The sequence below is a fragment of the Rhea americana genome, unplaced genomic scaffold, assembly GCF_003343005.1.
Source record: "Rhea americana isolate MKP2758 unplaced genomic scaffold, rheAme1 scaffold_344, whole genome shotgun sequence".
Lineage (NCBI taxonomy): Eukaryota > Metazoa > Chordata > Aves > Rheiformes > Rheidae > Rhea > Rhea americana.
The window spans coordinates 516,870-532,094 of NW_028186473.1; the positions used below are offsets into that span (position 1 = coordinate 516,870).

General features: G+C 44.2%; 1 protein-coding gene across 1 annotated transcript in view; it reads right to left on the reverse strand.

Moving 5' to 3' along the window:
- SPTBN1 (spectrin beta, non-erythrocytic 1) overlaps window positions 1-13,488 on the reverse strand; it is a 111,601-nt gene extending 98,113 nt beyond the window's left edge. Inside the window, exons 1-2 of the mRNA XM_085311576.1 lie at window positions 13,422-13,488; window positions 1,239-1,435 (exon numbers count right to left, since the gene is read on the reverse strand). Of these exons, the coding sequence (XP_085167702.1) occupies window positions 1,239-1,386 (148 nt within the window). The 5' untranslated portion in view covers window positions 1,387-1,435; window positions 13,422-13,488. The remainder of the gene's footprint in view (window positions 1-1,238; window positions 1,436-13,421) is intronic.
- Window positions 13,489-15,225: the final 1,737 nt, after the last annotated feature.

A 15,225-nucleotide genomic window follows, 5' to 3' on the forward strand; every position in this document is an offset into this window, starting at 1 on the left:
AACAATTTCAGGTGCTAGTGATTAAACTAGTTTTTCAGCTCCTCCTTTTCCAGGAATTCAAATAAGTTAGGGTATGTTTGCTTAAGAACTTTCAGTTTCTTTAAAAACCCTTTTTACTGCAGCAAGTCTCCTTCAGGTGAGTCAGTGGGCAATTTAACGAGTATACTGAAACACTTCCCACTCCCCACTCTCACAAGGAAAAAAGACTTGCATGGAAAAATGCACAAAGAAAAAAAAAAGAAAAAAAAATCAGCCTAAAGATTTTTTTCTTGCATCTTCRGTGACTAATGTATATACTATACAGTAATTTTAAGACTTACCAGCTCTGGAAGGTCTAGCAAGTCTAGAATATATCTGCAGCTACTTCCTTGCAACATCACTGAAATTAGCGGATTCCAATGGTTTAAGACTAGAATTTTGTATTTGGCCTCAGTGAATCAATTATTCCATTAATTACTTACACTRTAAGTGCTTAGGAAGTTGGTAGCTTTTTACTTATTTGAAAGGAAAACTAGTTTGAAACAGGTTTGCTTATACCCCCCAAAGAAGTGTGATAATTTCAAGAGAAATCCCTTTGCTGTGGTCCAGTCACCAGAAAGTTCTCCCTAGGCCGACTCTCTTTCATAAATCTCCATCTGAAATAACTCTTCAACCACACACAAGTTCCGCGTGTTTCATTCAGAATGTTAAACTCTGTAGCTACTCAATACCACTGTCTTGTTAACCATTTGGTCTAGGATTTTAACATAAGCAAATAAGAATACAGCTTAAGGACACCTGTTTTTGTCATTTTTACCTAAAAATATCTTCACAGGGAAAGAGTAAAACACAATGCTCTCCCACACATACAGAAAAAAGGTAAGGAACACAATGCCGGTACAGCCTTCTAATTAAAAAAAAAAAAAAAAAAAAGTAAGAATACATGAACAAAATCTTTGGCTTCTCATGTTTACACACACACACGCCAGTCTTTATAGCAAACCTGAAGAGCCAAGTCTTTGGAAAATGTCATATACGAGCACATCCTGCACAGCAAGGCGTGCCCTTCATATCCCCACCAGTGTTGATGGAAGGAATAATCTCAGTAAAAAAAAAAAAGTATTCAGTCAAGCTGCACTTGACTTCAGGAAAATTTCCGCTCCAGTTGCCTGCCAAGGCGCAGGCGCTGAGGACATATGCTCTACCGAACTACCGCACACATACAGCTTCCGAGTACTGCCCACGAGGCGAGCGCTTACCAGCGAGGGCCTTGATGCGGGATCGCTCGAACAGTCGAGCGGAGCTATTTTCGTTGTCCCAGTCGTCGACATCCCAGCGGTTGTTGACATCGCTGTACTGCTGTTGGATTTCAATATTGTCATAGTCTGTCGCTACTGTGGTCGTCATCCTGAGTCTTCTTAAACTTCCCTCAGCATCAGATTCTTCTCAAAAAGCTCTGTAAAAGGAAAATGCATGATAATGAGGTGGGTTTAGACAACGCACATACATTGSAGTAAAGTAGTAAAATTCAAGACTTCTGGTTTCAAAAAATCCGTGGCTTTTCCTCCCGACCCCAGCCCAAGGACAGATTCAATACCACCAAGTTCTTCTTCAGAAGGAAACTGAATGCTCTTTGAGGCCTCTAAGAAAGGAAGTACTTGGCAAAAGCAAGATTTTAAGACAGCAGCTAGCTGCGTACACATATGCAGCGCTTCCACGTTTGACTGCACACAAAGAACACGGCGCACCTACAAAATGGCGCAGTAAGATACTTTCACGGGTTTTATTTTCGAAAGCTGCTTGCTTTGTAAGTCTGTGAACATTGACTAAAGCACGCTGACCTAGGGATAACTCAGCTAAGAAAAACCCAAAGTGTGAGGAAGATCTTGATGCCTTTATAAAACGGTGCTAATTCTGATAAAAAAAAATGTGAATGTTTAAAGTAACACAAGCCTTTGGCCAGCAGAAGYCCGTTAACATAGATCTGAAGAAACCTTTCTTTCCTCAGACGCAAATGCTGGCTGTGCGACTGGTGCTGGGAACGTATCTACGAACTCACCCAGACACAGCTCTGGCGGATCCACCACTTTGAACTCTCCCGAGCAGCGAGGCAGTAGACCTCACCAGAAAACACGGGGTTTACACGAGGTTCTGCTCCTAGTTACTGACCCCAGTACACGGGGGCCTCCTCTTTCAGGCAGTCGCGTACCCTTAGCATAGGCACRCTGCTTCCCAGCCCCAAATCTGCACGTGTTTACAAGCGCTAAGGGAGCGCGGCATCCTCCTCGAGGGCAGGAGGAAGGTCCCGAGCGGCTGCTGAAGGAGAGGCCGGGGTTTCTGTTGGAACAGTTGTATTGCAGAAAGACTTAGGAGAAGAGTTTCTGAGAAAAATGTCCCATTTCACGGGTCCACCAGCATCTCTCCTTCCTCTCTCCCTCCTGTAATCGCTCCCGGACGTTTAGCACAGGCAGGCTGATGACCGCTCGCAGCCTGCAGCCCCCTCATCTCCGTGCGACCTGCTCGCGCGTAGAAAGCCACATAACCAGCGCACGGCCGAGAGCCGCCCCCGGGGGAGGCGGGCGCTCCCCTTCCCCGCGGCCGGGCTCCCGGCCACCCTGGCCAGCGGCCTCGGGGCACCCGCAGAGGAACCTCCGAGCGAGGCCAGCCAACCTCCAGCCTCCACCTAGCGATCTGGTGCCACCTACCGACGCGCGGGAGCGGGCGGCAGCGCCCCGCCGCTACCCTCGCCCGGCACCGCGAGCTCCTGCGGTACGCAGGCGGGGACAAACTCACGGCTTCAACAGGCCCGGAGATGTCCCACCAGCTGTTGCCATCCTGCAGCCGACGTAAATCCACCTCAGAAAAAACAACAACAACAACAACAACAATACTTCCTATTACTGCTCTTGCACTGAGAGGCATTAATTTTCCAGCTAGTCCTAGGATAAAAGACCCGGTTCATTTTCTCCTATTCCCTACCACATGAGAGGTTTCCTCCTATGTTTACTTGCAAAATAATCCCTTCATTTTGCACATAAATGGCAAGTGAACCACATTTGAGTCCGTTATACAAGAAGCTGTGACTGAAGCCTGTTGGTGAGCTATTCAACCTTTACAAAAGGTGGGAAGAAATCGCTTTAGTTATGGTAAGCTGCCAGCAGAATGAAAGAATATGAAACAACTTGCTCTGGGAAAGGTCCTTAAAATATTACTCTTTCATTTCACATGTCCAGTACTGATGTTTGCCAGTAGGAAACCCTAAAGACGGACCCCTTTTAGGCTGAACAACTTAAAACTGATTCTGCCACTACTAAAAAGCAAAGGATGAAGCAAGGGTGGGGAGGACAGATTAAGTCCCACCAGCACATAGCATGTGCATATCTGCACAGCAGCCACAGACTGATCCTAGTCCAGCAGCAGGCCGGGACCAAAGCCTGCCACTGATCCCTGTACACAGGCAAAAATCAGGGCTCATTCCAGTTAAACCCATGGAATAACTGTGCTATAAACAATGTGTAGAATCAGACCTCTATACAGCATCAGTTCAAATCTTTTTACTTTTTATAGTCATAATTTCCTGATGAAAAGGAGGAAATGTGATAATGGAAAAGAAGCTCAAACAACAAAAATAAAAGCAGAGATCTAAAGACTAGAGGTAGCTACATGYCAATTTAGAATAGGTGCTACAAGCCATGAGATTGGATGTATGCATAATCCAATCCAGAATAAATTCAACTATAACACATGCCTTACCACTTCTCTTTACTCTTCTTAATCTTTATACAAGCAAAATCTATCCCAGATAAAGCTATATTGAGCATGGGATGGACCCATTAACCCATACCTGYATGGCTAGAAAATCATCATCTTTGCTCTGGTTCTATAAAGTTGTTGAAATCAAGTGCCTGTTTCAGTGGCCAACATCAGCTTTCTTTTCTGGGATGCTGACTCAACAGCACAGGGACAGCAAAGGTGGGTAGAAGGCAGACACTGCAGTGAAAAAGTAAGTACCTTGCAGCAAAGCACTTTATAATGACTTTATATTGTCACTTGACAATAACACAACTCAATCCTAAGGGAAATAATTTATCATGCCTTTTTCCAAAGTAAAATATATTGTGCACAATATAATGTGCAATTAGTTCCTTAAACTGGTGCTGAAAAATTGAAAAAGTAACACAGAAGATGCAGACATGAAGAAGGCATAACACATGTACCCAAAGAGCTTACAGAAAGCAGAGGAGAAGGGTCCAAAGCCAGACTTCCACAGCTTTTTCCACGTGTGTTTCAGATATCTCACTATCACATTAAACAAATACAAGCAAAGAAAGATTACAGGAAAGAAAAGAGAGGATCCCCCCCCCCCCAAAAAAAAAATCACCACCAACAATATTCAAAGAGCAACCCAGGAAACTCTCCTGGTTTTCCTCACCGAGTTGTACAATTTTTCTCAAGACTCTTGTYGCAGTTCTTGCCCCACACAAACCCCTGGAGCCTCAGGGAGAAGTGAGGGTACAGAGATATGAGCACTAGCAGAAACTTCCAAGCCTTCTTACTGCAGAAGCAGAAGCCCTGCAGAGGGAACAAGCTAAAATAGCCAATGCACGTTATGGGTGTCCCTATTCACTGTGGAAGCACAAACGCTGGTTGCAGCCTTTGTCCATATAATGAGAGAGAAAAACAATGGCAAATTCTTCTGGAACCCTTAATGCAGCCAAGCTCACTACTAATGACCTTGAGTGGGATATGTCTTCCATAAAATTAGCCATGCACTTGACAGATATATGCTGAAAAAAACACCTATGTGCACACATACASACATATATGAACATACTAAATATTTATTTTACAGCCATCATTTAGTTACACTGAATTGCTGCTCAGTACTGTAATTTTAATTGCTCTGGCCTCCACAGCTTGCCGACTTCAACATGTACTTTGTGAGTACAGATTTGTTCTGGTGACTGTGCAGTCAGCAGATAGCAGGAGACAGCTGTATTGTTTACACGGGCTTGCTGCAGCGCTCTCCATTCACGCGCAAAGCGCCCACAAAAAGCCTTGCAAGAAATTGTTGTCAGATGCGTAGAGCACAGGCAGAGAGCACACTGAGAGAAGAAAGGCTGTGCTCCAGGAGGAACAACCTTTGTAATTTAAACATCCTGGCCTGGCGTTAAGCTGGAATACCAATCTAATAAAGGAACAATGTTTTCTGCAGAGAGCCAAATGAAACATGAATTTCAGCTGTCAACATCCTGAGCAGTCTTAACACAGAGAACTCCAAGGCAACCCCCTCTCAGGATATGATAAATACAAGCATACTGATAACAAGACATTTTAGAAATGACAGATCTCTGCTTCATTACCATTAGCAATTCAGATATGAACTGTAAGTGGCCTTTATATGGGGCTTGGAAACAGTAAATGGGCATTTCTCAGCTAGTCCATGTCCTCCTAAACAGAGCTATAGGSACTAGGGCCTCAGAGACACAAGAAGGCAATTCCAGGCAAGCACAAAGAGCATCCAAGCACTCCTGCACCCAAAATACTCAGCCTAGACCTCTCAGGACCAGCAGAGAAAGGTTTTGTATGTCTGCACTGATAAAATATAACACACAATTGCCTCCTGTTAATACAGCAAAAGACTGCATGAGAACAAAGAGATCAAACCACTTTGTTTCAAAGTGGTCTTTAAAATATATTGCATAATTCTGGGGGAAGGAGGGTTGGCATTATCTTCAAAAAGAATAAATGACTTGGAAGAAAGAATCAGCTACCAGGAAAAGCATTTTCTCAGACAATTTTCAAAGGCAACATCCAGGGGTCAGACCCTTTGTATTTACTTTCATAAATAAACTAGATTCTGCTCTATTTGTTTCTCAGATAACAGAAAACAAACAGTTTTATTCAGACCATCTGAAGAATGAATTCATTTAAAGAAAATTCATTGGCTACTTTAAATGCAATAATATAATTCACTAAACAAGCTAAGACTATATTCACTAAAATTCTGCCATAACCACACATCTGGAATTACTTCCTAATAATCACATTTATCTTTAAAGTAAACATTATTTTTTCAAGTTACTATTCTTCTGTTAAACGTCCTAAGCTGCAGTTAGTTTCAAGTTACCCTTACAGCTTGAGGATTATCAAGAGGTTTTATGGTGTTATAATTGAACAAAACGTATTTTGAACAGCAATCCCAAATGGTCTCATTACTTATGTAAAAGGTCTATTCCCCAGCAAAGGCATTGTTCAACCTATTGCAGTTTCCTAACACTGAAGATAAAATGTGTACAACTCAGTGGTTGAGAGGGCTGAAAATGAGACACAGAAACTTCAACCTCTAAGTTGCTAGACCAAAGGGTCCCAAGTCAAGCATGACCACAGCTCCTGGAATAATGAAGACATTGGTGTCTCTCCATTTCCTGCACACCAGATATGTGCATCAGAGAAACCAGCTTCACAGATCCTTCCTTTCCAGTGGCTCTCTCAGAAATTAAGCCTAGATGAGTAAAGAAATCAAATTACCATGGCTTTTGCAAGACTTTCACCTTCAGATGCTTTCACTCCCATTATTTATAGTACTTCTCTCCTATTGATGACTTCAACCAGGATAATTAGTCCAGCTCTTTAATAACAAATTCTCTTTAGAATATTTATTGCTTCTAAATGGAGGGAAATTTAGTTAGTGCTTCTAACAGCAGCACAACTAATACTGAATGTTTAAAACTCAACATTTTAAGACGACATTTAAGCTGGAGGATCTGGGATTTCTTCCAGGCTCCCAGGATCCTGCCGCATCCTGTCTCCACTTCAAGGTGAGACTCCCACCTTACCCCCGCAAAGAGGAGAACTTCCCAGGCCAGGCAGGACATTTGCTGGGGTGTTTGCTGACTGAGTCCATGGGCTGGACAGCGAGGGGGGCAAGACGCAAGGCACATCCTAACGTGCACCTTCAGCTCAGTTGAGAAGCAGTCTCAGGGATTCATTTCTCTCTCTGCTTCTGTAAGTTGTAGGCAAGTGGCCTGATTACAGGCCAACAGGTGCACCTCAGCAGAAGGCCAAGGCGCCACGTAAAATGACATGTATTCAAGCAGCACAATTCAAATGCTGCAAGTACTTCCAAAAAAATCTAGAAATTGTCATAATTCTACAGAATATATGAACTGAAAGAGAGAAGAGCTCAGCATAAAGCTTAGATAGACTGGAAAACATTCAGTTATGCTTCAGTTCCAACCCCTTCTTAGGCCAGCCCAACCCCCMAGTCCCCAAGGAGCCAGTTCCCAGCCTGTCCTCACACCCGGACACCAGCACAGCATCTCGTCAGCTGCAACACGCTCTCCAGAGACAGAAGCCCCCCGGCCTCACAGTGCAYGGGGGGCAACACCACAGCTTACGTTTTGGCTTGTTGTTTCAACTGCTAATCAAATTATAAAATAATAATGGCACTAATACGGCAAGGCTTTGACCCCCCGACCTACAATATCCTCTGCCTCTCCTCCTCTCCCCTGCCTGCAGGGTCTGGCTCCCAATCCCACCGTGGGTAAACAGAAGCACRGTGTTTCTGCTGTTTCTAACCCAGAAGAACTCCATGAATTTTGTCTCCGCTTTCCCACTCATTCCTGCAAGTCAACCTCCCTCCCTGGTGCCAACCCCTCCAGGCTGCCCCGCTCTGGGAAGCGGAGGCAGAAAGCACCCAGAAAGGTCATGAGATGGGGTGGGGGAGGAGCATGCCGTGGGCCCCCRATGCCACAGCCAGCGCACAGGGCGCAGACACTACAGAAATGCCATTTCGAAGCAAGACCGGAGGCTCTTTATTTCACACCCAGGCTGGAAAAGTGTGTGAAGGTCATTAAAATCAAGCAGCCTGCCCTTCAGATGAGTGAGGTCTACCACATCTCAGAAACCCATCATTTGAAAACCAGGAAACATGGAGTTAAGAGTGGTTTAGAGGCTCTGTTTTTTCTTCTAAAGTCCCCAGGATGTAACACTCTAGCTGAGAGACTGGTACATATTACATAAGCCTTGAAACAACTTCAGAAAGTGTTCACACTGTTTGCTGTAAACAAAAATACAGTTCCCTGTCTACTAGAAAGCCAAGCATTTTCAGCAGGGGTAAACAACTCAGCACCTGCGAGCAGCATGCGTAACGCATGGCACAAGGCCTCAGACCGGTTCAGCAACCACAATGCTTAAAACCGAGCACTTACCTCCTAGCCAAGAGCACAGAGGAACTAATAATGATTGAAAAAAGTTATTGAAGAAATGAGAACCAAATCTCTATGACCATATTCAGTTTTTCAAAACTTTAAAGTCCTGCAAGGACCCTAATATCTTCTAGTCTGACTCTCCACATTTCAGTTCTCTCCAAATTTCACCCAGTTTCTCATCCATTGCCCAAGGTTATTTTTACCCTTCTGCAACTGTGGATTTCAAAATTTTGTCCTGAAGACTCTGAAACAAATTGTTTGATATATGAAGTCCAATTTTTGTCTCCTGGAAACTGAGGTCGGTCCACTCACCTGGGGTTGGAGCCCAAAATGTGCTGTAATTGTTTGAAGGGCTTCCTAGAAACAAGTTTCTTTGGGCAATATTGGTATCTTCTAGCATCAGATACATAACAGGGGTTAAACTAGGGAATGAGACTCTCCAGGTTCCTCCATTTCCCTAAGGAGCAACTYGGAGATCTCAGATTAGCCTTAGCCTCTGAACAGTCCTCTAGAGGAGCCCGTGTCCCTCTACTGACTATATATGAAGCACAAAGACACTGTCYAAAACAGAATTAAGATACTTCAGTTAGAGCATGAGAGTTTTTTGAAAAAAGTTAATAAAGTGCAAAATCAAGCAGACTGAAGCATTACTACACATACAACTTCAGGGTGGAGTAACTACCAAATCCCTCTTGGGACTGCCCTTCCCTTCCCCTCTCCTCTTGAAGAATTTGAAAGTAAAACTCTTTTGGTGGAGCTGTTAAAGGCAGGGAGGCGGAGAAAGCTCTGATCGTCAGCCATTTAGCACATTTCCAGTGAGCAATACTCTTTCAGTTTCTACCAAATGGGACAATTTGGAGGGATTCGGACAGTTTGCATTAAGTCGAGGGAGCTAYACACAGAGGCACGTGACAAATACAAGGGCTGTGTTAATAAGACTTCATGTAACGCAAGAGCTAGTCCAGGTCTTAAAGAATATAACATCTTTATTCAGTTTTTAAGCATAACAGAGTACTCAACCTCTTTCCTCTTATGGTTTTCCTTTAATAACTACTGCTGGGCAAGATTTACACAAGCTCAGTCAGGGCTATATCCAATTTAGTAGTTTTGTAAGAGTAAGGTTCAGTTCCAAAAAGTGCATCACAAGCTAGTACATGGCTGCTCAGGTGAGGTCCATGGGTTAAAAAGAGCTTCTGCCAGTCTGACAAGCCACCCTTATATCTAACGCAGCCAACAGAGAGCAGAAGGTAGCTCAGCATCCAAAACTCCAATTTATGAAACATCAACAGCGCATTTTCTAAAATACTTTCACCTATATTCTGCTCCTACTTCAGTCAATAAAGAAACTCCCACAGATTTCAATCTGAGCAGCTCTAGTCCAACATTAATTGCTTTTAAAAATCACCCTGATTGCCTTCACAAGGGTCTTTCCTAAATCAGGTAAAGGCAACCTGCTGAATTATTAGTGTATCTGGGAGTTTCCTTCTGTTATGCAAATGTCTTAGCTGGAGAAAAACCTGGGGGACCTGCTCATCATCTCTACTCTAAGGCTTCTCCCCTACCCATCTTTTGTCAATTCCTATCTCACAATTACTATTTTCTCCACCTGTTTTCAGAAAAAGCTACATTTCCGGGYAGGGTTACTTGGTCAGATGAACCAAACTCAGAAAGCACAGGCTTTTACAGAACCTAAGCCCAATAAAGAAGTTCCTGCAAATTAAAATCTAAATTCCAATCCACACTTTTTAAATAAATCTGTCAAATCTGTTATTCAAACTCTGCAGACTTGTTCTGGTGTTTGAGAGTCCAAAAGCAAATGTGGCTCATCCCCTCTGAAACTGAAAAGTAAACAGTGAACAGTAAAATCTGGAACTATATTCTGGACAGTAATTGGAATAGTGTCCCGAGTTTTGTCAGAGCTTTAAAAGACAACTAAGATGAATTTCTRTAACTCTGCACACTGATCTATGTGTTCATTTGTAAGGAACCGTTGACACGCCAAWATGTTTTCTGAGGGCCAATAGCCCTTCGCTTTTATAACTCACATACTTATCTTCCTATAAAACACAAAGACAATTCTGGCCTAAACATTCTGACAAATAAAGTACCGTAACAGCACAAACCTTCCAAGGGAGATAATTAAGTAATTAAAAATAGGCTGACTTAATACCTTCACCATATATATCACAAACAGTGTTTGTAGTTGTAGGCAGAATGAAATCAACAACATGAAATCAGCTGCAGTTAAAATCAAAATGATCATCTCAGTTCCCTTTGTAATTACAGGAAAGACCTTTATTATGTAGGCTTTCACTGTTAAAATAACATTTATTCTGATATACACTTTAGCTTTAGTACAATTCAAATGTTTCATGGTGACAATGGAAGAGGCCAGGAGCTGAAAATGYCCTCAAAATTGACCGTCTCCACCTYGTGGACAGGCACCTGCCTAGGCAGGATTTTGGTGTGTAGTTCAGGGGGAATGCACCAGGAGAGCTGGGACGCACCATGCAGATTGAACCTTCTTTCAAAAGGGGATTCAGATTTTGAATWGCCTTGTAAAACACCACACTTACTGTGCTTAAGTAGTAGGTGTGAAACCTTATAAAAAGTTTAGTGAAACAGGCTAATCTCTTCCCTACTCAACCATCCCAAAGGGCTGATTTCCTGCGCAAACGCACTGACAGCAGAACAGCAGATCTCAGATGTGCGGAGTCCCAGCAGACAGGCTCGCAGCTCTCTGTGGGCAGTCCAGACTCCCRTAAGACAACCTCAGCCTTCGCATTTGGCCCTTCTCCATCTTGATCGCAGGCAGCAGGTAAAGGTGCAATTTCCAAACACCTCTGAAGAATCCCACAGGAGGGGATTCTAGTGGGGGAATATAATGGGTATTTAAGCAGTCTGAGGACACTGGCTAACCCATCTTGCCTTACAGTCAGACAGAAAGGGACATTGACRTGCTTCAGCCATATCAGCAGACTTCCAAAGAAACTATCAAGTGAATTCCTTCCACCCAGTAAGCCTACACAGTCACTGGGACTTTAAAGGATAATATTTAGTATTTTCATGTTCTAGAAGCTATCTATGGATTGACCTTCACAAGAAGAATGTGAAAATATAGGGCAATCGTCTACAGTGGTATTTACCTTTCTCTTTACTGGAAGAAAACAAAGTCTTTTTTAATGTTTTCAAGCATTCATGCAGAGTAGAGCTCCACTGAACTACAGTTACCCTTGGAAAGGGGTTTTCCATTTTCTGGTCTCTGCTCTCTTATGATCTTACAAGAAACAGATTATTGAACCTTGGAAAACAGCTATGTGCCAGTAAAGGACTGAAAACTGAGACATTACAACTGCCTGAAGTCTAACTGTTGGACATTTGGCTCTTTGGATGAGGGCATGTCACTGTCTACGCATGGAGAACAGTAGAAAAACCTTAACACCTTGACCTCAGTCATGACCCTGACTTGGCAAGAAGTCCTAAACAACCTGAATGACCTCAGCGACATCATTATTTTGGTACTGCTCCAAATCTAGCATTTCTGGCAGTGTCAGGTGGTATCTAGCCTGTCGCAGCCTGCTGAGAGGCATAATGGCCAACAGGACAGGCTGAAGTGTCTAGCCTAAGATCCAGAAAGAAATATTCCTTAGGAAAAATGTAAAATTCTGAAGCAACTCAGAACTGCTCAATAAGTATTTAATAAATAATAATAAATACTGCAATCACATAAGTGTACCCATGCAATTAATCGATATAAGTTTRCACCTGTGTTATATTCATTCAAATGAAGAGAGTTATAGTCAAATACCCGGGATGGGGAGAGGGACTGGAGACACTGTGCAAAGTGCCTTCAACACCCATAAACACCCATAAAACTGAAATCAGAGGTTTTTGCCTCACTTCTTGCTCCTACCAAGAGGGTCTTAACAGAAGCAATAGCCAYGATCACACTTGCTATGACAGAATAACCACCCCCCTCTGCAGTGAGTGAAGGCGAAAGCCAACTAAACGCTGGCTACAGTGGATCAACACAATTATATCTGAACTCCCGGGGTCTCTCTCCCTGGAAGCCGAGATCCGATAGCTCTGACCTCCTTAGAGGAGGAGGGCTGCCAAGTAAACAGGCCTCAGGATTCAGCCAGCTCAGGAACTGATGTCGTTTTTGCACTGGTATTTTCCCCTCTCCAATTCTCCACCCCACCCTTCTCAATCTTGTTTTTAATATATCTTCCAACTTCTTTGGCAGTTAATAAATGTGCATAGTCAAACTTTGTGACTGGAACCACTGTAGGTCAGAGCACAAAGGATACAGTCTGTACAAAGAATATGAAACCTTTTTCTTCCCAGTGTTATTGCCCAGCTACTGGGTCATTATGTAGCTAACACACAGAACAAAAAGGGRGTACAGTGGAGAATTACTTTTTGACCAAAATCACATTTTAAATACTGCAACATGTTTGAGAAACTGCAATAATTATTTTGTAGTAGAAAAAGGAAAAGCCCAGTGCATGCGCCACAAAATGCAGAATTTGCTAGCTTGATTCTTTAACTGGGTTTGCCCAAGTCTCATACTCAAAAGGAGATTTTAGCTTTACAGACTGCTCTTACATAGAAAAATAAAACCAAAGGCAATTTCAGCTAGAGCAAATTGAAAAACATCCAGTCTCCTCAACCATGAGGCTCTTCAACAAATTACTTTCTCCCTGCACTACCCAGCAAGTGCAAACTCCAGATGTTTGTCTGTCATAAACGAATTTCTGCTAATCCCAAAACAGCATTCCAGGAGACAGGACCAAAGCAGCAAATATGTGGAATCAGATAGTAATTTATTTATTGCCTATATCTTCTTGGTTAATGGTATTCCATTATGGGCATGGAAAATGAGGCTATAACAAAGTATACTGGTTCCTTGCAGCCAGAGGAAAGTGAAGTTGGTGAGGGGGACCAGGCTACTGCAGTGCAACAGATTTTCAGCACTTCAGGCTTATTTGCCGGGGAGCACCAGGGCACACCGTAGAATCCCAGCCCAATACATGTCCACCGCGCAGACATGCAGGAGTGAATGTGCGCAGGGAGGAGGACACCGTGCCCTCACCTCCGGGCTGAGGCAGGGCAGGACACAGCTGTGGGGCTCTCGGCTCTGGCAAGCCAGACGCGTCGAGGAGGGAGAGGACACAGGAAGGGGAAGCAATCTACGGATATACTGCTTAATACCTAGAAAAGCCTTACTTGCGTCCTCGTAGGCTGAGCAGTTGAAGGTGCTTATTTTAGGGCAGGGAAAGACTCCATCAGGCACAGAGGAGCAATTCAGGAAGAAAAGGCTGCGTCCAGCTGCCCCCTCCTTCCTGGGAGAGGCTGCTATTGCTCCGTGACATCTTCCAGGACGCGAAGGAGGAGACAGAGCGGCTCCAGCTCTGCCTCCGCACTGCGGAGCGGCAGGGGAAACCGCGCCCGGGAGCCGCCCCGGGAGCGGGGGATGTTGCGCTGCGCAGGCTCTTGGTTCGCGCTTTGTTTATCCGAGACGCTCCGCAGCCAGGCGGGCAGGGGATGGAAGCGGTCTAAAGGGCGCCTGGAAGAAACAACCTGCCAGCTGTGGAGCAGGTTTCCAACGAGCCAAAAGCCCAGATTTCGGGGCTGGGGGAGGAGCTGCACGGGCTCTGCAATCACCGGCCGCAGCGGCACACTGAGGGCGGGCGGGCGGCGATCCCACCGTGGGGGCAACCCCACGGCTCTCCTTAAGCAGCCACTTAAGACAGCAACCTCAAGCCGCTGAGGCTCATGCCACACCTGGCCCAGAGATCCCCGAGACCTCCAGCTGTGCTAGCTCTGCTTTAACCTGAGATACTTAATCAGCACAAGGAGATYGGGATGAGAAAAGCCTAATGAAGAATTCAGATTTGGATGGTGCAGGGGTCCAGGACAAGCCTCATCAAAGACAGCTCCAGAGCAAGTATTTCTTTCAGATGTTGAAGCCCAAGTCACAGCCAAGATCACACAAAGCTTTGCTTCTCTTTGGCCAAACTTAGTTCAGCACTGAAGTATGTTACAGGGACCACATGGYTTCTAGCTGCTAATTCTTTAATGAAAACAAAAATGGAGTCACTAGCAGGACMGGGCAACTTTTGCCTTGGCGAGATTACGTCGAGGCAGGAGTCAGTTGTTGTTTAGAGAATACCAGAACAAAACTGGGTTTCTTTTAATTCAAATCTGGTTGATAAGTGAACTGAGAACTTGAAAGCATCTATTTTTAAAAATATTCTACAAATTACCATAAACTGCCAAATTTTCAACATGATATGGTCAGTGCACCCACCCCAGAAGGGCTGAGAAGGAATGGCATGTTCTCAGCAGATTTGCACATGAAGCCAATAAAGTGCCTTCCTCCTCTGCCCCTCTTAGGTAGGAAATAACCAGAGTACTGTATAACCTTTAATGCATTTCTCCACAAGTTCCTGATTTTTCTTTCTCTCTCTACAAAGAGTCTACAGTTTTCAGCACTAGACTGGGACAGCAGATGTCCCAGCACAGCCTTAGACAAGGAGGAAACGTCCAGACAATACAGACACCTCTGCTTCAGAGGTCTCACGTTTTCACCGGCGTACATCTTGCAGGTGCAAGCGCTGATCTGTGCACACAAAGCCCCAGCAGGCACAAACCTGACGCTTGCAGCAGTTGCAGCACTGAGCACAGGACTCCATTTCAAAACTCTGCAGTCTCCCCTCCAGAAGATGAGGTCCTCCTTGTGCACACATGCATTTTTGATCATGCAAAAGCAGAAACACGGCTGAAAGCTATTTGAAAAGTGATCCTTCGCCAGTTAAAGAGGAAAAGATCAGGAGTCATACAAGTAAAGCACCAAGATAACCATGCATGGCATAACCCTACCAGGCCAACAAGACTTCTAATGCGACAAACCAAACAGAGCATGAGYGACTGGTTCAAAATGAGGAAGAAATCTGTTTTATCCTCTGCAGGGGAAACAAGACACCCATCATCCACTCGCTATCCTCTTGACAGAAGAATTAAGAGCACC